General features: G+C 36.0%; 1 protein-coding gene across 5 annotated transcripts in view; it reads left to right on the top strand.

Moving 5' to 3' along the window:
• Positions 1-26,411, top strand: part of TRIM24 (tripartite motif containing 24) — a 114,262-nt gene that overhangs the window by 32,590 nt on the left and 55,261 nt on the right. For all 5 annotated transcript variants that reach the window (XM_089917349.1, XM_022580186.3, XM_022580180.2 and 2 more), the window contains exons 2-7: positions 6,110-6,228; positions 9,598-9,745; positions 13,592-13,724; positions 19,279-19,395; positions 22,800-22,914; positions 25,872-26,018. In XM_089917349.1, the coding sequence (XP_089773475.1) occupies positions 6,110-6,228; positions 9,598-9,745; positions 13,592-13,724; positions 19,279-19,395; positions 22,800-22,914; positions 25,872-26,018 (779 nt within the window). The remainder of the gene's footprint in view (positions 1-6,109; positions 6,229-9,597; positions 9,746-13,591; positions 13,725-19,278; positions 19,396-22,799; positions 22,915-25,871; positions 26,019-26,411) is intronic.

Raw genomic sequence — 26,411 nt, 5'->3', positions numbered from 1 at the left:
GAGTATAGTGTTTTTGTGTGTGTGCGGTTTTGTTTTGTTTTGTTTTGTTTTTTTGTGGGCCTCTCTCTGTTGTGGCCTCTCCCGTTGCGGAGCACAGGCTCCGGACGCGCAGACTCAGCGGCCATGGCTCACAGGCCCAGCCGCTCCACGGCATGTGGGATCTTCCCGGACCAGGGCACAAACCTGTGTCCCCTGCATCGGCAGGCGGACTCTCAACCACTGCGCCACCAGGGAAGCCCAGTGAGTATAGTTGTAATGCAACTTTATCACATGTGTAGATTCATATAACGTCACAATCAAGACGCAGAACTATTCCATCACCAAAGCTCTCCCTCTTGTTACCCCTTTATAGTCAAACCTACCCTCTCTCCCCACACCCCATTGTCCCTAATTTCAGGGAAAGTAGTAGTCTGTTTCCCATCTCTATAATCTTGTCATTTTGAGAATGTTATGTAAGTGGATCATTCATAAGACCTTTGGAAATTGGCTTTTTAAAAAACACTAATGCCCTTAAGATCCATCCAGTTTGTTGCATATATCAATAATTAGTTCCCTTTGATTGGTGACTGTTATCCCATGGTATGGATGTACCACAGTTTATTTAACCATTAACTTATTTACAGAGATTTAGGTTGTTTCAAGCTTTGGGCTAATATGAATAACACTGAATTACGATATTTGTGTTCAGATTTTTGTGTGAACCTAAATTTATTTCTGCCCAGGAATGAGATTGCTGATTCATATGATAAATGTTATGTTTAGCTTTTTGAAGAAACTGCCAAACTGTTTTCCACAGTGGCTCTATTATTTTACATTCCCAGTGGGAACATATAAGAGATCTAATACCTCCACATTTTTTGTCAGCATTTGGCATTGTCACTACTTTTTATTTTAGCTGTTTTAATAGCTTTGTGCTGGTATCCCATCATGATCTTAATTTGCATTTATTTACCTGATGGCTAGTGATGTGGAACATCTTATCATGTGCTTATTTGCCATGTGCATATCCTTATTGATGAAATGTCTCTTCATGTCTTTTGCCCATTTTCTAATTGGGTTTTTGTTATTTTTGAGTTTTGAGAGTTCTTTATGTATTGTAGATATGAATCCTTCGTCAGATCTGTGGTTTGCAAATATTTTCTCCCAGTGTGTAGCTTGTTTTTTCATCTTCTTTATAGGTCTTTTGCAGAGCAAAAGTCTTAAATTTTGATGAAATCAAATTCATCCGTATTTTTCTTTTATGGATTGTCTTTGATATGTCTAAGACCTTCAGCAAGTCCTACGTCCTTAAGATTTTCTCCTGTTTTCTTCCAAAGATTTTATAGTTTTATGTTTTATATTTAAATCTGATCCACTTTTGAGTTAATTTTTATATAAAATGTGAAGGTTAGTTTGAAGTCCAGTTTTTGCCTATGAATATCCTGTTGTTTCAACAATTTGTTGAAAAGTCTTTCCTTCTTCCAATGAATCGTTCTCATACTTTTTGTCCAAAATCAGTTGCGCTTACTTGTGTGGGTGTATTTCTGGGTGCTGTATTCTGTTCCATTCATCTGTGCATGTATACTGCCAATACTACCCTGTCTAACTCACTATATGTAAGTCTTAAGATTGGATAGTGAGTCTTCTCACGATATTTTTCTTTTTCTGGACTTGCTTTAGCTATGCTAGTTCCTTTCCTTTTCCACATAAATCTTGGAATAATCTTGTCTATATTTACAAAGAGATCTAGCTAGGATTTTGATAGGAATACACTAGCCTATAGATCAATTTGGGGAGAATTGACATCTTTACTGTGATGAGTCTTCCAATCCATGAACACAGTATATCTCTCATCAGCATTTTGGACTTAATCAGTATAAAGATGCTTTTGCACCTCTGTCAGAAATCAGTTGGCCCTACTTGTATAGGTCTGTTTCAGGTCTCTATTCTATTTCATTCATCTGTGTGTCTATTCTTTGGTCAATAACAGGCATTCCTGATTACTGTTGCTATATAAGCCTTGAAATTGGATAGAGTGATTCCTCCACTGTATTCTTCTTTCCATTATCGATTCAGCTATTATAATGCATTTGCTATTTATTTATTTATGGCTGCGTTGGGTCTTCGTTGCTGCGCGTGGGCTTTCTCTAGTTACAGCGAGCAAGTGCTACTCTTCGTTGTGGTGTGCGGGCTTCTCATTACAGTGGCTTCTCTTGTGGAGCACGTGCTCTAGGCATGCAGGCTCAGTAGTTGCGGCATGAGGGCCTAGAGTGCGCAGGCTTCAGTAGTTGTGACCTGTGGGCTTAGTAGTTGTGGCACATAGGCTTAGTTGTTCTGCGGCATGTGGGATCTTCCCGGACCAAGAATCGAACTCCTGTACCCTGCATTGGCAGGCAGATTCTTAACCACTGTGCCACAGGGAAGTCCTTCATTTGCCTTTTAATATAAATATTAAAACAATATTGTCTATATCTACAAAAAAATATTGTTGGGTTTGTATTAGGAATTCTGTTAAACTGGTAGATCCCATTAAGAATTGACCTCTTTACTACATTAGTTATCTCTATCCATGAACGTTGTCTCTCCATATATTTAGATCTTTTTTGATTTCTTAATTTTGTAGTTTTCAGCATACAAGTAATATACATGTTTGTTAGTATTTCATTTTGTTTAGAGCCGATTTCCATGTAGTTAAAAGGCTGTTCAAATTATTTCATATTTGTTTGTGCCTTTTGAGGAATTGGTCCATTTTAGTTATATTGTCATTTTGTGTGAGTAGTGTTAATATTTCTCTGTCATTCTTTTGCTGTCTGTATGGTCTATAGTGATATCCCCATTTTTATTCTTTATGTTTGGTAAGTTGTGTCTTCTCCTTTGTCTTTGTCAGTCTTGCTGGAGGTTTGTTAATTTTATTGACCTTTTTGAATAACGAGCTTTTTGTTGAATTGACTTTTCAGTTTTCAATTTCATTCACTTCTGCTCTTATATTTATTATTTCCTGCCTCCTGTGAGGTAAAGGTTGAAGTCTAAGTTCCCCTTGCTGCATCCTTTGATATCCTGAGAGGGAGGCCCTCCTCCTTACTGGTCAATGGTGTGGAAGTTGATGCTCCCACCAGGCCTCTGTTGATACCTCCCTGGCTAGTAGGGGTATGGGTGCCTACTTACTGCTTCCCACGTGTTCTTCATTGACACATCTAAGGAGTGGGGATATAGGGGCGAGGGAGGTTACTGGTAAATAGCGATAAAAGTCCAGACTTTCCACTACCCTTCAGCATGGAGGTGGAGGGGTACCTCATTACTGCCCTGGAGTTACAAGCTCAGGCTCCTCACGTAGTCTCCACTGACACTGCTGGGGGCCTCATTACCACCTAGTGAGGACCAAAGCCCTAACTCCCCACCAGGCTTCTCTGACACAGCCAGCAGGAGATGGTTGGGGCGCTTGGTTTCTGCTTGGCCAGGGTAGAAGTCTAGGCTTCCCCTTGGGTCTTTGTTGGTGGGAGAGGAAGCACATTTTTTTCTGTGGTGTTTTGCTGGAGTAGTTTTCTTTCTTTCTTGCCAGGCTGCCCTTTTCCTGTCCTCTGGATAGAGGGAACAGGCTTTTGTGGACTGTTTTTTGTTTACACCTGTTGATATTTCTGAGATGGTAGCTTCATGAGCACCTACTTTGGCATATATGAGGCTAAAAGAAAACCCGGTGAACTCACCGTTGTCATTCCTTGGGTCCTGAGGTCTCTAGACAGTCTGCCTCCTGTCTGCCTTTCTCAGTTTTATGTAGACTGTCTAGAATCTTTAGCTGTACTTACCTGGAATAAGGAAAAACATGTTTACTCAATCTTTCTATTTTGTGAAATGCATTGTCACGTTTTTACAGATTTTAATTACTAATTTCTTGTCAGTGCTATGTGTCAGGTATATCTTCTCCCAATCAGGGGCTTATCTTCTCACTTTCTTCATGGTAATCTTTTGTCTAACTGTAGTTCTTAACTTTACTGAACTTACTCATCTTACTCTTATGCTCTTGCTCTTTGTTTCTTTTTTTTTTTTTTTTTTTTTTTGCGGTACGCGGGCCTCTCACTGTTGTGGCCTCTCCCGTTGCGGGGCACAGGCTCCGGACGCGCAGGCTCAGCGGCCATGGCTCACGGGCCCAGCCGCTCTGCGGCATGTGGGATCTTCCCAGACCCGGGCACGAACCCGTGTCCCCTGCATCAGCAGGCGGACTCTCAACCACTGCGCCACCAGGGAAGCCCATTGCTCTTTGTTTCTTGATTGAGAAATTTATTCCAACTCTAAGGTTACACAGATACTCTCCTGTATTTCCTCTTGAAAGTTTTAAAGTTCTTAATCTATCCTATCCAAAAGAATTTTTTTTGAATTTTATTTTATTTTATTTTTTTATACTACAGTTTCTTACTAGTTATCTATTTTATACATATTAGTGTATGTATGTCCATCCCAATCTCCCGGTTCATCCCACCACCCCACCCACCCGGCTTTCCCCACTTGGAGAATTATTTTTTGAATTAAGGAGAGATCTGATTTCATCCTTCTCCCACTGTAGCAAACTATAGCACCCCTTTTCCACCAATTTCTAGTGCCACATCTGTCTTGTGTTTCTGGTACGTATATTCTGTTCCATTTTTGTTTATCCTTTCATAAATATCACACCATCTTAATTACCATAGCTTTATATGTTTACTGTCTTATTTGCTAGACATGTTCCCCCAGCTTGTCAAAACTCTATTGCAATCCCTGTTGGTATTATTATTAAAAACTGCATTGAATGTATAGGCATGTCTGGGGAGAACTGGCATCTTTACCATCAAGAACATGGTGTTTTCATTACTTAGACTTTTTTTTTAATGATTCTAAATACAGCTTAACATTTTTCTACACAATGGCCTTATACATTTAAAAAAATTTACTACTAAGTACTTTTTTTGTTGCTATTGTAAAATAGTTTTTTTAATTAAAATGTTTGTTTATTGCTTGTATATACAAATGAAATTGACCTTTGGATTACTTTGTGTTCATTCTTATGCATTTCATTTTGAAAAAAATGTATCTGGGAACCTTACTGCAGTCTCCTTGGTACAAATTACTGCATCAAGTTTATATTAAATTTTTTAATTTAATTAAAAATTTAGATTTTAATTCATTCACAATTATTAATTATTGTTTTACCAATCACTATGAAAGATTCACGCCCCCCCACCCAAAAGGAACACTATTTGCACCTGTTAAAGGAAGCAGATTGGTGTTTCTGAATCGAGATTCAGAACAAAAACAAACATAAACAAAATGGGTATGTCTGTGTTCCACTTTCAGAAATCCTGATTCCATAGGTCCAGAGAGAACCAGAACTCTCATTCTTTTAAAGTCTCCATATGATTCTGCACATCTCTATTTGAAAAACACTGTGAGAGAAGTTGCTAAACAATAAAAAGAATAGTCAAAAGGATATTTATTTGGAAGGTTATCTCATTTAAAATTATGAGCATTTATTCATCATTTAATATACTAGTGTGGGACATATACACATACACACCACATGTATATACACATGTGTGGGTGCACACACACATCTAAAACCCCTATATATATACATAAAATGAATTGCTTTGTGTTAAGTAATAGGTATGAATTTGAAGAGAGTGGACATTCACAGAATCCATTCACAGTTTGGATGAGATGTGTTGGGTTAGGACTCAGTATGTTTGTATTAAAACTTAGAATGTGAGCTCATGGATATAAAGAACAGAATTGGTGGTTGCCTGAAGTGGGGGTGGGGGTGGGGCGAAATGGGTGAAAAGGGGCAAAAGGTAGAAATTTCCAGTTATAAAATGAGTAAGTCATGGGGATGTAATGTACAGCATGGTGACTATAGTTAGGAATACTGTATTGTATATTTGAAAGTAGCTAGAGGAGTGGATCTTAAAGTTCTCACCACCAGAAAAAAAAAGTTGTAATTGTTCATGGTGACAGATGTTAACTGAATTTTTGTGGTGCTCATTTTGTGATATATACAAATATCAAATCATTACGTTGTACACCTTAAACTAATTTTAATGTTATGTCAGTTATACTTGAATTTAACCAACAATAACTTAGAACACCATTTTGTCTTTCCCAGTGGGAGTCATTCGATGTCCAGTTTGCAGCCAAGAATGTGCCGAGAGACACATCATAGATAATTTTTTTGTGAAGGACACTACTGAGGTTCCCAGCAGTACAGTAGAAAAGTCTAATCAGGTAAGTGTATTAAGTCTTGAATCTTTTGCCTCCTCTTAATGAGGCAGCCTGAAATGCTGGAGAACTTACCATGCATTTGGTAGGTTTGTCTCAAACATATCTTTTAATTAATTTCAGATGCCCCCTTCACCTTGCTTGGCATTCTTTTTCCTTCCTTTTAACATATTTGCTGGATAAACTGGGTTGTTAGTCCAGTAGAGTTAGCCTTATTCTGAATTTTGCTGACCTCTCCTTAAGTCATTTAACATGCTTCCCTGTCTCCTGTATTTTGTGTAAACTGGTGATAAAAATGTAGAGGCTGTTTCATAAGAATACTTTCATCCATATGTCTGTGTGTATTTCAAGCAGGAAGCTTATGATGTCTGGTTGTCTTTTTCCTGAGGTTAATGGCATTAATGAGCACTGCCAAAATTCCATATTTCATTAGGACTTTGAAAAATGGTGACATTTTCATTCTGTCATTCCTCTTTATTTCTCAACTGGAAGAGAAAAAAAAAAGCTTCCTTCTTCTATTCTTAGGTTATACAGGAAAGGTGGTTAAATGCTTGATTCTTTCCCTTTAGTTGCTAATTATTAGAGTAGTGACTTAGTTTCTTAGCATTCTTCAGAGGTGACTAATGAGTGGTGTGTATGTGTGTTTATTGTTATGAACTCATGGATTTTTAACATAAAATGTGTTGTAGTTATCCTTATTGGTGCTCAATTTGTGCCATCTTGGCAGTGAGGATTCCTGAGCCCTTCTGATACAGTCGCAGTGTCACTGTTATCTCCCTTGCTTTCTATTTTGACAAGATATTGTTCATGTTCTGTTCTACACCTGGAACCAGCAGGTGGTTGGTTCTCCTAGGAGCCTTGGTTCCTTTTAGTCTGAAATGGTATTTAGAGAGCACAATATGGATACTAGGGGATGCTCATCACCATTGAGTTGGTCATTTTTCTAGGACTTTCAGGAGAATGATTTAATAGATACTTTCTATTTTAAAAAGAGAGGAAGGGAAAATATAACAAGTATATATTGACATTTTGAAGTTGAATCTAGCATTGTAGATGTTCACAGAAAACTCAAGCAAATAGGAAGCCAACTAAGATGATCAAGTCCCTTTTTCCTCTGGCATTGTAGTCTTCCTCCAGCACCACCTATTGCTAGAATCTAATGTGGAGCCAGCTCATTAAGCATAATTGAGCCTTGCAGAGTAAGAGTATAGAAGAATAGAGTTGGTACTGAAAATGGAGATTATAGCATTATCTCTGTCAAAACAGAAAACAAGAAGACAATAATTAGTATATGTATGTACTGGAGATATTCAATCAAATCATCATGTTTTAAAGTTAGTTGAAATAAGTAATTCTTCTCTGTATGGTTAAGCCACCCACTTGATAGGCAGGTTCATTAGTTTCATTTTGCTTTTGTTTAGGGCTTTAGTTTTTTTTTTAATTTGAAATTTGTTTAACTACATATAGAACATTCATATACTGGTTCCAAAATAAAATCTATGAAACAGAGTATATTCAGAGAACTCAAACTTCTATCTCCATCTCACCTACCCCTCTACCTTATTTTTTCTCTACCTTATAGCTAACCATTTAATTTCTTTTATGTTTTATCCTTACACTTTTAATATTATTTTATAATCTAAGTAATTTTATGTTATTTTTAAGATTTAAGCAAATAAGTCATCCCATCCCATCCTCATCTTTCCTAGATAAGCAGTGGTATGATATGCTTTAACACTTTGCTTTTTTACTTTTACTTTTTATACTAGAGGTCCTTCTTTAACATTATGTATAGAAATCCCATACTCCTTTTGCCGCATAATGTGGAGATTAAGTTTTAGGTGACATACTTATAGAGGTGATAGTTGAAGCCGAGGGAGTAGGTGAGACCAATCCCTAGACCTAACAAAAATCTACAGAATCAGAGGAGAAAGAGTAGTGGTGGGGTCCAGAGAGGCAATCTGGGAGATAAGAGAATCTGGAAGGGTTAAGGAATCCAGATGACTTCTAGGAAGTAAGAGTCAGTGGCATCAAAAGATGTTAGAAAGGTAGAAGACAAGAACTGAGAAAGGGCAGGTTTTGGTTTATGGAAATATTATCCAGGTATTTGGAATTTGGCTAATGTAAACCACTGACTGGGGGGAAAAATTTTTTTCCTAACCACAAATGATATCATGAGGACTGCTTATGTGTTGTGTAACCTTAATACCTGTTCTCAGAGAATAGTGCCACCATCTACACAGTTATATAAGCTGGAAAAAAAGGTGCTATCTCTTCTTCATTTCATAGCCAGTGCATCCTCCAAACCAGTCAGTTTTACTTCCCAAATCTCCTTCATTCATCTCCACTTCTACCACTGCAAAGGGCTCCTACCTATCTCTGTGCAGAAGCACTTGCCCTTTTTCTAATCTCTTCTCTACATTGCAGGGACAGTGATTTTAAAAATGCACATCTGGCCATTTCATTTACTTACTTAAAAGCTTTTAGGAGACTTCTGAGACAAAGACCAAAATTGTCACATGATCCTTCTTGATCTGGCCCCTCTTGCCACCAGCTCCTTCTGTTGCCAGTTTTCCCCTTGATCTCTCCACTTGAGTCCTACTGGCTTTCTGTCACTTCTTTGAACCTGCCATGTTCTTGCTGGAGGCTTTGGTACATGCTGTTCTCTCTGCCTAGAAAGCTTTCATCAGTAATTGATGACTCAACTTTCTTATCTTGGTGCAAATATGATCTCTTTAGAGAAAGCCTTGCCTGGGTAATCGCTCCTCTCATTTTCCCCAACCATTCAACCCCACTAAAAACAGATCACTTTCCCCCATCATATGTTCTTCTAGCTTCTCATACTTTTTCCTTTATGGCACTTCTCAATTTGTAGTTATGTATTAGTATTATTGTTTCAGTAATGTTTGACTTCCTCACAACCACTCAGTAAAATTCATAACCACTCAGTAAAATTTATCTTTACAACCACTCAGTAAAATTTATGTTATTACCCTTATTTTAAAGATGAGCATTCTGAGTAACCTGTCCAAGACTACTCATCCAGTAAGTAGGGGAACTGGGATTTGAACCTACACTTCATCTAGGAGACTGGATGTCATAAGGGCAAGGATTGTGTTTGCTTTTTCTGATGGTTATATCCTCAGCAGTTAGCATAGTGCCTAGAATATTTGATATATTGAACTAAGGGCAATGTCCTTATATTTCCATTTCATATGTTTATAATTTAAAACATAGTGTCAGTTTAAATTTATGAATACTGTTAAGAAGATAACTGATAGAGTCAAGTATAGGTGGTATATCATTTATGTATGATTAGTCATGTGACCACCTTTTCTTTATTCTCAAAAATTGACGTGAGGTTTCTTTTATTAGGTATGTACAAGCTGTGAGGACAATGCAGAAGCTAATGGGTTTTGTGTAGAGTGTGTTGAATGGCTCTGCAAGACATGCATCAGAGCTCATCAAAGGGTGAAATTCACAAAAGACCACACTGTGAGACAGAAAGAGGAAGTATCTCCAGGTAATAAATTAATTTTTAAATTTCGTTTTCTCTCTATCCCTCCCAAGTCATTCTTTCTTTCCCATGCTAACTTTTTTATTTTGTTTGTTTTTTTCTTGCGGTACGCGGGCCTCTCACTATTTTGGCCTCTCCCGTTGCGGAGCACAGGCTCCGGACTTGCAGGCTCAGCTGCCATGGCTCACGGGCCCAGCCGCTCCGCGGCATGTGGGATCTTCCCGGACCGGGGCCCGAACCCATGTCCCCTGCATCGGCAGGCGGACTCTCAACCACTGCGCCACCAGGGAAGCCCTACTAACTTGTTTTGATACACTCATAAGCATTAAATATACTCTTGTCTTTTACTACAAGGAAGTCTGTATTATGGCTGAATTTGAATACTTGTCAATGTTGGTCAGTATGAATAGATACAGAATTCTGCTTTATATTTATACTCACAACTCTCCTTCTCCTATAAATGCCTTAATTTGGTATGAATGTACAACATGTGAAAAAGTTGCCTTTAACACTTATTTTCGGGGCTTCCCTGGTGGCGCAGTGGTTGAGAGTCCGCCTGCTGATGCAGGGGACGCAGGTTCGTGCCCCGGTCTGGGAAGATCCCACATGCTGCGGAGCGGCTAGGCCCGTGAGCCATGGCCGCTGAGGCTGCACGTCCGGAGCCTGTGCTCCGCAACGGGAGAGGCCACAACAGTGGGAGGCCAGCGTACCGCAAAAAAAACAAAAAACAAACTTATTTTCTATATACACTATTGATACTATGTATAAAATAGGCAACCAACGAGAACATACTGTATAGCACAGGGAACTCTACTTAATGTACTATAGTGACCTAAATGGGAAGGAAATCCAAACAAGAGGGGATATATGTATACATGACACATTTTGCTGTACAGTAGAAACGAGCACAACATTGTAAAGCAACTATATTCCAATAAAAATTTAAAAATTTTTAAAAACTTATATTCTCTCTTGTCTCTTATTTTTAAGATGATAAGGGGTGGGCTTAAAAAAAGTTTTACAACTCTTTTCTCTCTGATATTCTTATAGTAAACCTGTTTCATGATATTTGTTATATAGATAACCAAAGAAGTTTTGCTTTTTATGTATTTAATTATGGTTTCTGGGTTCTTATTGTGTTGCTTATGCTTATGATGTAAAGTTCACTAATAACATTTTTTGTACAGTAAAATATGTATAACTTAAAATCTGACATTCTCACCATTTTTAAGTGTACAAATCATTGGCACTAATTGTATTCAAAGTATTAGGCAACCATCACCACCATTTCCAAAACTTTTTTAGCCCTTCCAAAAGAAACTGTACCCAATACATAATAATTGCCCATTCCCCTCTCCTCACCATTCCCTGCTAACCTCTAATCTACTATCTGTCTCAATGAACTTGCTTATTCTAGATAGTTCATACAAGTGGAATCATAGGGTATTTGTCCCTCAATATCTGGCTTATTTCACTTACCACAGTAGTGTTTTCAGGTTTTATCCATGTTGTAATATTTATCAGCATTTTGTTGATTTTTATGGCTCATTAGTATATTTCTGTTTAAAAACTAATCCACTGCTTTTTATTCATTGAGTCAACCAGTGTTTGTATGCCTGTTCTATATTCCAGGAACTTTGCTAGATTAAAGAGATGAAAAAGTGAATAAAATAGGTACTTCCTACCCTCCAGGAGTTATTAGTATGATGAAGACTGTGAACAAATTAGCAATCATAGTTTAGCCTCATAAGTTCTGTAGGAGCACATGAAAGGAGTATCAAACTCAGATTTGGGGATTTACATTGAAGGCCACATCTGGGACTTCAAGGATGAATGGAAGTTCATCACATAAATGAGAAGGGTGGGGAAAACTGAAGCACATGCACAAATTTCCAGAGGGGGAACATTGAGTGTAGCTGGAGAGTAAGATGCAAGAAGAGGAGAAGTAAGAGATGAGGCTAGGAGTCTTGAGACACAGGAAAAGGGGGATATAATTTCTGAGAACACTGATGAAGAAGAGACACAAAAGAGAAAAGGCCAGGTATATACTCAGGTAAATTTAATAGATTAGTTCTAGAAAGACTTCTGTTTTTCTGTAAAGTCAGCCATCTATTGAAAAAGAGAGCAGAGGAAATAGGACTGAAAGGTAAGAAATATGGAGGATATTTGAAATAACTCCAGTTGAAAGAGAGCTCTAGCTTTGGAAATAGGATTGCTTGGTAGCATCAAGGTTACATTTGGTATAGTCCTTAAAACTTCCTCTATCAGTCCTCGGCAGTCTGATATAGTTATAGAGAAGAATTGAACTATTTAGGGTTGGGGTTTAGCCGGACCAACATTCTAGAAGTTCCACAGGATAAGAGATGCGGATATAGGCATGTGTTGACGTTAAGAATTTGGGGATTTTAACTGTATAAAGAAAGTGAAGTTGACAGTGTCAGTTGATAGGGCGAAATAAATGGTTAGGGACTAGAAATATCAGTGAGGTACAGTGAGAGTAGTTTAAGAATTGGGAAGTTAGAAAGTAGAAGTTATTAGAGTGGGATTTTTGAATTTATGATTATAGAAATGGAACAGTAATGGACAATAAATCTAGGGTGGGACCATGGTGTGTATGAAATGGAATAAGTAGCTAAAATGAAGTACAAGTCTCTAGAGATGAAAAAGTCTGAGAGGCTTGTCTTTATGTGGTACCCTCTGTGGACTTCCGAATCATCCAGGGTGATGATGAGACTAAGGGCTAGGAGGATGACTATGAGTCAGGATCGAAATTCTTCATAAATAAAGGAAGTCTATAAAGGGATGACATGATGTCATAATTATCTAAATCAGAAGCTCTATAAATAATTATTCCTGAAGAGCAGGTACAAACCAGGATGTCCCAAGCCAACTAAGGATGTATGGTCACCCATCATCTACTGTGATGCCCAGATGATATGAACCTCAAGGAGAAGGGTGCAGGGAGCTATGACAATAGTAATATTGAACCATTTTTGCTTTGCTGGAATTAATTCCATTTGGTCTTGATGTGTTGTGCTTTTAGTATTCTTTTAATACGTTGCTAATTTTCTCTATCTGGTTGTTTTCCTTTTTTTTGTTCAGAATTTTATATATTTTTCCCTTTTTGATATAACTAAATAGTAGTTTACCTTTTTGTTTTTATCCCTAAATTTATCTAATTACCCTCAATATATTTTTTAGTTCATTAATTTTATTTTTAATTCCTCTCAGCTTACCTTGGTATTGTTTAATCAGTCATTGTATTTATTTGTATTCTAATTTTTCTATTTAACATTGTAACATAAGCATTGCCCAGTTTTATCTCCACTCTAGATAACTATTAAGAAGTTATGTGGATGACTACAGTGTAATAGTGTAAACTTTATGATTATCTCTGTGTTAATGGGTATCCTCTGTTAGGAATTTTGCAAAAGTGGAGAAATAATTTTTCCACCACCTCTTTTATACATTTTTATTAGATTTTTCTGCATTGCATTAAAAAAAAAACTCCCACATTTGGAACACAAAACATTCCAGTTGGTTCCATTCACTTAACTGGGCTATTAAGATGTTTTAATTTCATAAAACATCTTTTTAGCTACACACTTCCTTTTTCTCCTGAATTAATTTTAATTTTTACACTGAAAAGTGGAAAGCCCATTTATCTTTTCCTCCAGAAATGCAAAAAATACTTAATATTTTATTATCTGTAAAACCTGTTGGTAATGGTGGTGTCAGTGAAACTGTAGCTCCTTTATATCTCAATGGACTTTAATTTAAATGAACAATCTAATAATTATTTACTATTCGGTTATGTTAATTTTCTTCTTTTGCCTCCCATTGTCTCTACAGAGGCAGTTGGTGTGACCAGTCAGCGACCAGTGTTTTGTCCTTTTCATAAGAAGGAGCAGCTGAAACTTTACTGTGAAACATGTGACAAACTGACATGTCGGGACTGCCAGTTATTAGAACATAAAGAGCACAGGTACCTGCATCTTTCCTACATACATAGATTTATAATACAGCTTTATGAGGACTAGACGACTGCTGGCACCCCAGCCAAACGGCCGTCTGCAAATAATGTTTTGTTTGGCCATCAGTATGTTGGCCTAGTTCAAGATTTTTCAACTTTGGTGCTGCTGCCTTTGTTGTGGGGGCTATCTGGTACATTGTATGGTGTTTAACTGCACCTTTGACCTCCGTTTACTAGATTCCAGTAGGATTCTCCCAGTTGTGACAACCAAAAAATGTCTCTAGACGTTGCCAAATGCCCTAGGCAGCAAAATCACCCTAGCTGAGAACCACTGGCTGACGCACTTTTTTAAACTGTATGGAATTAGTTGCCAGCGTTGTAAATAAGATTTTACATTTTAAAAAAACATTTAGATCTCTGGCTTTGGTTTTGTTTTTTGTTTTCTGGGGTTTTTTGTTTTGTTTTTTAAGAAAATTGGCTCTGTTTTAGCCCTAGGTCCCATATATTCAATACTTTCATGTCAGTATTTGACTGGAATTGACTTTAGTCGTCTTTAGGATGGGCATGCTCTTCTAATTCATCATAGTTCCTACCAAAGCTTACTTTTAAACCTGTCCTCCATAGGCATTTGAATTAGCAACAACTGAATTAAACAGTAAGATTCTGATAAACTGATACAGATATAATTGGTTGAAAAAGGTCTCCCAATAATGGCAGACTAGATAATTTGGACCAGCCATACCAGTGAGGGTAACTAGAAGACATGGACAAAATACAGAAATCATTGATAAGATATTTTTAGAGCTTGGTAATAAAGAATTATTGGACCAGGATTGGGTTGGAGTGGGGACTCCAACCCAATCCAAAGAACGGCACAGGCTTTTTTCCCCTTGGAAGCATTTGCCTAGAGGTTGAGGGGTGCTTTTAATATGCTCACAGGGCTGAAAGACAGGGATTGGAGTTCAGGGTCACAGGGGTTAAAGGCTTCTTCTTGCCTTGAGTTGGGATTCTGAAAGTCTACACTATTATGGTAAAGATGAATTAGCTAGTAAATATTACAGTTCCTCACTGGAACTAAAGTGCAGAATCAGATCGTCTCAGTACCCAAAGTTGGATTAAATTGAAATCTTATTGCTTGTGTCCCAAGGTACCTGTTAGAATAAAATGTAAATCCTCCCTGGAGGAAGAAAACATCATCCTAGACCTCAGATTTATTTAATAATGAGTTTTACAAAATGGTTCAGCACACAATTAGAAATAACCAAATATGCTAGGAGATAAGACAATGTGAACAATGTCTAGAACTTACATTACAGTAACTGAAATTAACTCAATAGAGGGTTTAAGAGCAGATCTGACATGCCAGGAAATGAGAATTAATGAACTGGGAGAAAATTAAGAAAACATCAAAATGAAGCATGATAAACAGAAAGATGGAAAATGGAAGAGGGATCGAGAAGATGTAACACAAGGTGTAATTGAGGTCCAAGAAAGAGACAGAAGAATGGGAAGGAAGCAACATTTGAGGGCAGAATATAATGGCTTAGAACTTTGTAATACTGAAGAAAGACATCTAACCCATATTCAAGAAGCCCCATAACTCCCCAGCAGGATAATTTAAAAATAAAGTAATATTTTTGAAGTGCAAAAAGAAAATACTATAAAACTAAAATTCTATACCCAGTGAACATATTCTTCAGAAATGAAGGTTTATAAGAAAGACATTTTCAGACAAAATAAACTGGGAGAAGTTATCCCCAGTAAACACTCACAAAAGCATACATTAGACAGAAGAAAAACGGTAGGTGATGCATGATGGAAAGAACGGCTGAAATGATAAGTATGAATAAATCTAAATAAATGTTGACTTACACAGTAATGTCTTGATGTGTCATGTGTGTGTTAAATATCACACAGATATGTTAGGAGGATATGGAGTTCATGTTCTAAGGTTCATGCATTGCTTAGGAAGAAGGTAGTAAACTACAAGTTATTCTTAGATGATAAGTTAAGATCTGCATTTTTTAATGCATAGAGTAGTCACTAAACAAATAGTAAAAGTCAATATGATTATCAAGATAACAGAGGGAGGAAGTAGAAAAATTAACAATTAGTCTAAACACAGGCCAAAAAAGAGAATAGGAACAAAGAACAAATGGGATTTAATAAGACTTGATAAGTTGGTATATCTCTAAATATATTTGTAATTATAATAAACGTGAATGGATAAAATGTTCCAAATTAAAAGATTCCAGGCTGGATAAGAAAGCAAATAGAGAATCTGCTACTTGCTTTTTGTGAGAGAAACATCTAAAACCTAAGTATATAAAAAGAATGATGAGAAAAGCTATGCCATACAAACACTGATCAAAGGTAAGCTGGTATATCAAAGTACATTATTTGAGATAAAGAGAGAAACTTTATAACAATAAAAGGCTCTTTTTATCTAAAAGATATAATAGTTCTAAATTTATATTCCTCATAGCCTTACAAAATATAAAGAAAAAAGACAGAACTTAGAGACAAATCCACATAGTGGGACATTTAACATATTTCTCTCAGTAATTGGCAAAACAAGCAGACTAAAACTCAGTAAGGATATTTCAGTAAGAGTCAAAAAACACAATTAGCAAATGACCTCATGGACATTAAGGACACTGCACCCAATAATAAACATTATTTCCAAACATAAAAAAGGAAAAAATCAATTAACCATATGCCAGGGCAGTTTTACATTTCAGAAGATCGAAATCATATAAATTCTTATGTAAATTCAATGCAGTCAATCTAGAAAACAATAATAAATGAGAAAAATCTCCATATATTGGAAAATGAAGAAATGTAATTCATATCAAAACACAATGATGTATGATCCTGGTCTGTATCCTGGACTAGAGAGGGGAAATGATATAGAGGACATTATTGAGACAAATCACATAATTGGAGAATGGTCTGTAGATTAGATGAAAGTATTATCTCAATGTCAGTTATCCTGTATTTAGTAATTATACTGTCGTTACATAATAGAATGTCCTTGTTTTTAGGAAATGCATACTAATTATTAAGGAGTTAAAGGACTTTGCTGAGGAAATATTTGAAAATCTTTGTAAAGGTATATGTGAGATCTCTGTGCTATTGCAAATCTAACTTTGAAATTATTTCAAAGATAAGCAGGTAAAAATAAATTTAAAGCATCAAAGAAGAAATTCCAATGAATATTAGAAAATATTTTTATCTGAATGATAGTGAAAATACTATCCTTGACGTATCCTGCTAAAGCCATGATTAGAGGAAAATATATATCGCTAATGCATATATTAGATATTAAGGATAAAAAGTAAATGTCCTAAACATTTATCTCAAGTTAGAAAAAGCAGCAAATTAAACCCAAAGTAAGTAGCAAAAAGGATGCAATAAACACAATGCAGAATCAAAGCCAAAAATTGGATCTTTCAAAAGACTAACAAATCTCTTTATGAATGATTAAAAAGAAAACAGACTCAAAAAACCAATGCCAGGAGTGAAAAGGGGGGGGCATCACCACATTTTCTACAGGCATTTAAAAATATAAAAAGGTTTTTTGTCAAGAGATTTGAAAATTTTTACATGAAATGGGATAATTCTTAGAAAATACACTTACCAAAACTAGCACAATATAAAATAGAGAATCAGAACAGTCCTTTATTTTAGTGTAAATCCCACAAAGAAAACTACAGACCCAAATGATTTCACTGATGAATCTACAAACTAGGTAAGGTTAAAATAATGCTTTTCCTATACAGTCTTGTCCATAGAACAGTAAAGAATGAATTCTCTCCAACTTGTTTTATGAGAAATCAAAATCGAAAATTACAAACCAGTCTTACCCATGAAATGAACTTAAAATTTCTAAGAAATACATTAGGAAACCAAGTCCAGGAGCATTGTGATTTTTGGATAATAGAATCACAACTAAGTTAGCCTTATTATAGGAATACAAAGTTCATTTTACCTTTGAAAATCATTAATGTAATTCGTCCTGTTAAAAGACTAAAGGAAAAATTATATGACCATCTCCACAGAGGCAGAAGAAACAGTCAAGAAAAAATGTATATCCATGATATACAATCTTAGCAAACTAGGAATAAAAGAAAATTTCTCAAACCTGATAAAAATTATCTATGAAAAGAGCTAGAAAACATCATAATGGAATATTGTAAATTTTTTGCATTGAGTTTAGGATAAACCTAAATAAAGACGACCAGTTTGATCATTTCATTTAATAATTACATTGTATTAGGGTCCCAAAGAGTGTATAACAAAAAAAAAGTTTACTAACATAAAAAAACTTGCACCTAAGAAAGAATTTTAAATGTCAGTATTTACAAATGATATGATTATGTACAAAAGAAATCCAATAGAAATATTATTGACTGTGTGTTCCCCCTTTTTTCTAACTCTGGCAACCCTACTTATAATACTTACTGATTTAATTACACTCACACTTTTAAATCACATTATGTAAAATAATGTATTTTGTGCATTTTATGAAAAACTTTTAATAAAACTCTTTTTATGTATCTTACACATCATCTGTTTCTCTAGAGCTCCTTTAGAGTCATCTTACATAGTTTGTCAGAGGTTGTTATCTTAACTTTCAAGTCAATTTTTTTAAATTTAGGTATTTTATGATATTGTTGCTTGAAGCTTTGTCACGTGCAAGGCATAACATCAGGAGTTTTACCCCCATCGCCTCACTTCCCCCCATTTATTAAAAGCATGCAATATTTGTTATTTGTGACCTGTAGCACAATGAATATTGAAAAGTATATTTAAACCTGTTATTTAAAAGTGATCTTCAAAATATTTGTTTACAAAGCATCAAACTTTCATAATTATAAAATAGCAAAATAGTTAATAAATCTACATAGATATTTATCTATGATTACTTTTTGCCGGGTCCACCAAGGGAGCCTGTTAAGCTTGTAAAACTGAATGATTGAATGTGTTTTTCTCAGATTTTAAAAATTATTTAAAGAGTGTCCATGGACTTACCTGGTGGCGCAGTGGTTAAGAGTCCGCCTACCAGTGCAGGGGACATGGGTTCGAGCCCTGGTACGGGAAGATCCCACATGCTGCGGAGCAGCTAAGCCTGTGCGCCACAACTGTTGAGCCTGCACACCATAAGTACCAAAGCCCACACGCCTAGATGCAACAAGAGAAGCCACCACAATGAGAAGCCCGCACACTGCAACGAAGAGTAGCCCCCGCTCGCCACAACTAGAGAAAGCCCGCACACAGCAATGAAGACCCAACACAGCCAAAAATAAATAAATTTATTTAAAAAATAGAAATTAAGAAAACAGAGTGTCCATGATTAATATCTGTAAAGACTCCTTCCTTTTTAAGAGAGAATTTGTGGTGGGGGGGACCTGCCTTCTGTGGATATATTTGGTATTTTAAAAAGATTATTATTTATATCCTTTATACTCATAAATAGTTTCCTATTAGTTATTTGTTTGCTTTGGGGCTTTTCCTCATTTTAGACAGACATTTGTATGAAATAAATTGCTTATTATTTTTTCAGATATCAATTTATAGAAGAAGCTTTTCAGAATCAGAAAGTGATCATAGATACACTAATCACCAAACTGATGGAAAAAACAAAATACATAAAATTCACAGGAAATCAGATCCAAAACAGGTAAATTTATATTTATGGTATTACTTAAATCATCTATATATAATGTGTTAAGTATATTAACTTTAAGAACAGACATTTTACTTAACTCATGGTGAAGTACATCCAAGTAAGCTGTCGGATGGGTCTAATAACACATAGTTGATAAGACTTTTCCAGAAACTTTGGATTTCTGGGAAGTTTGGAAAGTATTCTTTTCAGCCATGAAATTTCAAAACTATTATGGTAATAAGCTACATTTAATAACAGCTCATTTATCAGGTAAGTATTAATAATTTTTAATTATTTTTTGTTTTCCAGTTATCCAAGAAATGCCAGGATTTAAAAACAAAACTATTTTTATAGTACCGTAAAATATTTTAACACTTAATTAGATACATAATTGTTATTTTAAGGATTGCTAGACTTAGAGATGCCTCCCCTGAGCTGTCAGCTTTTAACTGCAATGAGGCAGAGATCATAGAACACCAGGAGACAGGGCTTGTTAAACTGTTTCACATACCTTTTACTCCTTGTCAGATACAGTACTTAAACAGCTTCTACATATTGCTTGTTATACTGTTTGTCCTCCAAGGGGGTAAATCATCAACTGTCCAAAGGCTCATGTCCTAAAATTCAGTGATTGGAGAGCAAACCATTGACCTCTGTGGTGAGGAGGGAGTTTGCCTAGTACCCCCCTTTGCATCCCATTTGAGGCACATGCTGACATTTTACAACACCTGTGAAACCCCATGTTCCCTTTCTTTTGTTGTTTTGCACATGAAAGTAACATGTCACTGCTTAAATAGATAAAGAAATGCTTATTAGAAAGAGCCTGAATAAGAGAGGCCTTGCAGGGGCTTTGAATGTTGTTCATAGGGAAAAGTATATCAGCCTTTTTGTAGTTCATCTTCCTTAAGATCAGTCGTCACAATCTGTTACTCATCATTTTTCAACATGGCTAGGGTGGGGCATTTGGTACTTTTTTCCAAGGAATTCCTTGGCTTACCTGCTTTCCTTAAAGGAGATTTTAAACATAATTTAACCTTTTCTTGACTCCCTGGTGTTATTATTACATCTGTTATACATTGTGATAATAAAAGTTCTCTTGTGCGTCTTTTAGTTTCTATTATTCTTTTGTTATCAGCTCTCATTTCATTTTACCTTTCTCTTTCACATGAGAACTGTAGTTGACCAAATACTATTTCCTTTGTTGTATTCTAATAACAGTACTGTATTTTTGCCAAATTGATGTAATTGGTGGGTTTAAAATTTTGTATCTGAGTAATTGAAAATATATAATGAATATTTATGGAATGATAAGGGTAGATAATCTCTACCATCTAGTGGCAAACAGTAGTAATTGTAAAAGACCTAATTTTATGTAAACGATCCACCGTTGATGAAATTCACCCTTTTGACTTTTTTCTTACTCTTTCACTGTGTATGTGGTATGACCTATGGGCCAGAGTTTACTCTTTTTTTTTTTTTTTAACATATGAATATTCATTTGTTCCAACACTTGTTCTGTTTGTTGAAAAGATTATCCTGTTGCTATTAAACTGCCTTGGTACCTTCGTTGAAAATCAGTTGACCATATATGTGTGAGATTATTTTGTACTCTCTTTCCATTGTGCTTTCTTTCTTGCTAATACCCCACTTTCTTCATGACTAGAGCTTTTTATAGTAAGCCTTAAAATCACATAGTGTGAATTTTCCAAATTTTTTTTTACCTTTTTTTTTTTTTTTTTTAGTAGTAGTAGTTTATGCTCTTTTTACAAAATAATACATTATGGTGTGGAAGGATTTTAGTTTTTGAATTGTGGTAAAAATTAAAGACTCTTTGGATTAGGTGCTAATTCTTTGTATCTTTATAGCTACCTGATTATAGAAGGATTAAATTTACTGGACTGACTTTGCTATTAATTCATCTTTATGCATGTGCAAACATGGCATTACTTGTCCCTTTTTCATCCTGTTCTACCATCATGAGGATTTGAATTAGTTGGGTTTTTTGTTTTGTTGGGGTTTTTTTTTTTTTTTTGAGGTTGTTTGCTTCCTAGACCTATCTGGTTTCCTTGATCCTCTAGCCAATATTGATATCAAATAATTATCTTGAAGAATTTCCAATGTTGGTGGGGGGGTGATATATTAAGAGTTTGGGATTAACATATACACACTACTATATATAAAATAGGTAACCAACAAGGACCTACTGTATAGCACAGGGAAATTATACGCAATATTTTGTAATAACGTATAAGGGAAAATAATCTGAAAAAGAATATATATATGTATGTATAACTGAATCACTTTGCTGTCCACCTGAAACTAATACAACGTTGTAAATCAACTATAATTAAAAAAAAAAAAAGAATTTCCAACAAAGAATAAAATCCCTGCCCTTTTCATCTTAAGTTTTGGAAGATAAGCAGGCAGAAGAAATAAAGCTTTTTTTTTTTTTTTTTAACATCTTTATTGGGGTATAATTGCTTTACAATGGTGTGTTAGTTTCTGCTTTATAACAAAGTGAATCAGTTATACATATACACGTTCCCATATCTCTTGCCTCTTGCGTCTCCCTCCCTCCCTCCCACCCTCCCTATCCCACCCCTCCAGGCCGTCACAAAGCACGAGCCGATATCCCTGTGCCGATATCCCTGTGCCATGCGGCTGCTTCCCACTAGCTATCTACCTTAGAAATAAAGCTTTTTGTTTATCTCAGAATGTTTGATGGTGGATGCCTCATTATTCTATTTCTGCTTTTATAAGATATTCTGGTATAATGCTATGTATTTTTTTTCCTATCCGTCTTGATCTCCATGAAAATAGCATTCCCATTTTCTCTAATCAAAGGAAAAAATGTATATGCTGGTTGATAAAAACATATAGTTATTTGGCTGCTTATTTCAAGACAAATGTGCTATTAAAAGTAGCAAACTACTATTATTGTCTTTCTGCTTTTATTCAGATATAATGAATGGGTAACAGTTCAGATGACTAACATAATAGTGACACATTTAAGCTTTTCTACTTCTTAGTTGCAGTGAATACAGTAGAACTCATTCAGTCCTGGTTTTCCTTATCTTGTTTATAAATCATTTTTTTGTCCGACCTTTTAGGCTGAGAATTTTTCCAGGTGTCATAATCTTTCCAAATAATGTTTTCTTAAGATGTGTTCATTCTCTGGCAGTTTTATACATTTTGATTTTAAGATTGAATTGACTATGTCTTTTGGAAGAATTAATATTTCTGCTATCTCATCTTCAAGAAAGTCTATTTAAACTGAAGGACCCTTAGAAAAAGATGAGCTTTTAAGAGCTGAAAACTTTTTGGTCTAATTTAGGGATTAGAAAATCAATATTACATATTGTAAAACAAATCTTCTGCCTTAGATTTTAGACTTCCCCCTTTTGTTTAATTTTCAGGATAATAGAAGTAAATCAAAATCAGAAGCAGGTGGAACAGGATATTAAAGTTGCCATATTTACATTGATGGTAGAAATAAATAAAAAAGGAAAAGCTCTACTGCATCAGCTTGAGGTAAGTTACTGTTAATGGGACAGTATGTTGTAGTGATTTAACGTAGTATTTTCTCGTGTATTTGTGAATTTGAAATCACAGCCTTTTTCATATAATTGTTTACATTTGATTCAGTAATATTTTTCTCCATTCTCAGGCTCTACCTTGTAGCTGACAGTTTACGGCTTTATGATACAGTAGGAATGTCTTAATCCTTATTGTTTACTTCAGAGCACAAAGCATAATGCCTTGCTTGAAGGAGGAGCTTAGTAAATATTAAAGAGATGTAAAGAGATGAATCTTTTTAGAGATTCATTGAATTGACAGCTTTGGGTCACCAGAGGAGTGCAATTGAGCAAAGTTTTTCAGAAAGTTACATTAAGTTAGTTATATTTAGTTCTCAAATATATACATTTAACCTTATGAGAAATTAGGTAAAAGGATGTGCCTCCTGCCCTCAGCAGTCTTAATTGTGAAAGCAGTACTCAGGGAGAGATGCTCAAGTCACTTAAGATAGTTGTTTGTCACTGCAGGTAAGAAAAATATTACTAACTTAATCAGCTTTCTTACATTCATGAAGGTCAAGATCCAGAGTCAGTGTTTGACTCAAATAGCATGAGGGTTACAACTTCTACATGGTATCTTAACATAATATTAATTGCATGATATTTTGGTATCCATTTAATATATTGGTGCAAAAAGAATTTAACAGTAGAGGAGCAAATTAAGAAGAGAATAAAAGAATCCTGATGTTCTGAGATTTAAAAAAAAGCCTCATAGAAAAAATTTAGTTCGACATCTTTATTTTATAGTTGACAAAATTATAAGGTCTTTGTCAGAAGGTTCTCTTCCTCCTGGGAAAGCATGGTCATTCCCATGGTTTATCAATCATACAGGAAACAAAGACCAAAATAATTCTCTCTCCTCTTGGAAACAAATACTTAGTGAAAAAGTATTCGGCTAGGAGGAATACATTTACAGTAACTGTGTTTTCAAGGTTCTGGGGGGCGGGCAGTGGTGTGTTTTTTTTGTTTGGTTGGGTTTTATTTTAGATAGAAGCATTTAAACTATTTTAAAAGATTTCAAAGCTCTGCTTAAAATCAAATGTCACATAGATTTGCTTCTCAGAGATGAATAGTGCACACATTGCTGTGGCTGTTTCCAAACTTCACTGTAAATCAGAATCACTTGAGGAGTTCTTTAAAAATCAAGATAAGGAACAAAAGATGACCACATCCCCAAATCTCTAGGGATGAACCTCGTCATCAGTATTATTTTAAATCAACTTTATTGACTTACAATTTTTTTTTTTTTTTTTTTTTTTTGCGGTACGCGGGCCTCTCACTGCTGTGGCCTCTCCCGTTGCGGAGCACAGGCTCTGCACACGCAGGCTCAGCGGCCATGGCTCACGGGCCCAGCCGCTCTGTGGCACGTGGGATCCTCCCAGGTCGGGGCACAAACCCACGTCCCCTGCATCGGCAGGCGGACCCTCAACCACTGCGCCACCAGGGAAGCCCTTGACTTATAATTTTTGCAGCGCCTTTTAAAAATGCTTTCCAGTCTTCATACCCAGTCTCCTGGTTCACAGAATCCTTCTTTAAGGCGAATAAATGTAGTCAGTATTTACTAAGACTCCAGACCCAAATAGTTTGTTACTATAGAAGACCAAGAAACTTGGGCTTCTGATTCTCAATTTGCAACATCCCTAAAAGTCAACAGAATTTCTGTTCTTTCTAGAATGTGTCCAAAGTAACGCTTAGTTTTTACAGAGGTCAGAAATAGCCTAATAAGTAAATTATCTCTGGACTTAAAATTAGATACGACAAAGCCACTGATAGTCACTGCAATGACTTAATTCAGTTTAGCATATGTGTATTTTCCAAATTTGAAACCAACTAGGGCCAGGATCTAGGTTCATTTTCTCTATTGAGAATATAATTCCATATTGGAGTGTAGCAATTTTACTTTTAAACTTTTTTTTAGAGCTAGTAGAAAGTCCTGTTCTCTCCTCCTTTCCTTGCCAGGTAAAGGAGATTTGGGGTTAGAGACCTTTAAAATAGCACAGGTTCAGTGGGTTTTTCTTCCACTTTTGACTAACCTATGTTCTTGCTTGTATACTTCCCTTAGAGAAATTCTATAGTCTGCTTTTCTGTAGTTTTTTTTGAGTGCATTGGTACCATTAGTCACTATATCAATTGGTTCCCATGGTAATTTTCAATAGACAAAAATTATGTGCTTCCTTTTTTTTTTTTTTTTTTTGCGGTACGCGGGCCTCTCACTGTTGTGGCCTCTCCTGTTGCGGAGCAGAGGCTCCGGACGCGCAGGCTCAGCGGCCATGGCTCACGGGCCCAGCCGCTCCGCGGCATGTGGGATCTTCCCGGACCGGGGCACGAACCCATGTCCCCTGCATCGGCAGGCGGACTCTCAACCACTGCGCCACCAGGGAAGCCCGCTTCGTTTTTTTTTTTTTACTACACACAAAGCATAAATGTTGTCTACCACGTGGCATGACTTGGCACAAACTAGTTGCAATCAGGATAAGAATGCCTAAAAGGTGAAATCATGTGCTTGAGTAAATCATGTGATCTGGTAACTTTACTTGATTGCTGGATGGTACATCTATTTTATTTGTGAGTATTGAATTTAATGGGCATTTACTGTATTATAGCTAATTCACGGTTTTGTACCTCTTTGGATACTGGAAGATGCATGAACAGAAACCTGCATCCCAAAATATGTACAACCAGACCAAGGGCCTTGGAGAGAAGGGGCAGGCAGCAGAGGCAGGGTGGCGTTGGTGGTGGCTACAGCACTGGGGGCACGGTTTTTACTTCAGTGAGAATGAGCCTTTGTACCAAGGGATAGGTTGCTATCACCTGGGTTCTTAGAGGTGGTGGTTATTCTAATTGGGTAATCTGATGATGACCATTAAAATATATGTTACATGCAGAACTAATTTTGAAACTTTTTTTTTTCAGAGTCTTGCAAAAGATCATCGAATGAAACTTATGCAACAGCAGCAGGAAGTGGCTGGACTTTCTAAACAGTTGGAACATGTCATGCATTTTTCTAAATGGGCAGTTTCCAGTGGCAGCAGTACAGCATTACTTTATAGCAAGCGACTGGTAAGATAAACTAAGTATGGCATTTAACATACTATCAAAATACAGAGAGAAACAATGGAGTTATTAGAATGCTTAAAATTTAGAAATGTTCATTAGTCTGTACTTAAATGCTTTTTACCTTTTTCTAATTTTTACCAATCTAAATATTTTGGTTTTAAAAAATCTTATATTGCCATGATTGAGGCGTATCTTCAATTTTAATTTACCATCATCCCTCCTGTTTTGTTCTTTTCCAAGTTTTCTCTGTCTTAGTGGCAGTTGAACTTAATACTAACAATAAAGATAAGAGTAAACATTTCCTGATCACCTGTAGTGTGCCAGGCACTAATCCTAAGCATTTCCATGTAATATTTTATTTAAACATTTACATCATTTTTATGAGATAGGTATACC

This window comes from Delphinapterus leucas, chromosome 9 (assembly GCF_059928025.1).
Source record: "Delphinapterus leucas isolate spDelLeu-1000000601 "Yukka" chromosome 9, BTC_Dleu_Yukka2, whole genome shotgun sequence".
In the NCBI taxonomy this organism is placed as follows: Eukaryota; Metazoa; Chordata; class Mammalia; order Artiodactyla; family Monodontidae; genus Delphinapterus; species Delphinapterus leucas.
Note: the sequence above shows the minus strand (reverse complement) of the source record. Positions and strands in the feature narration are given on the sequence as shown.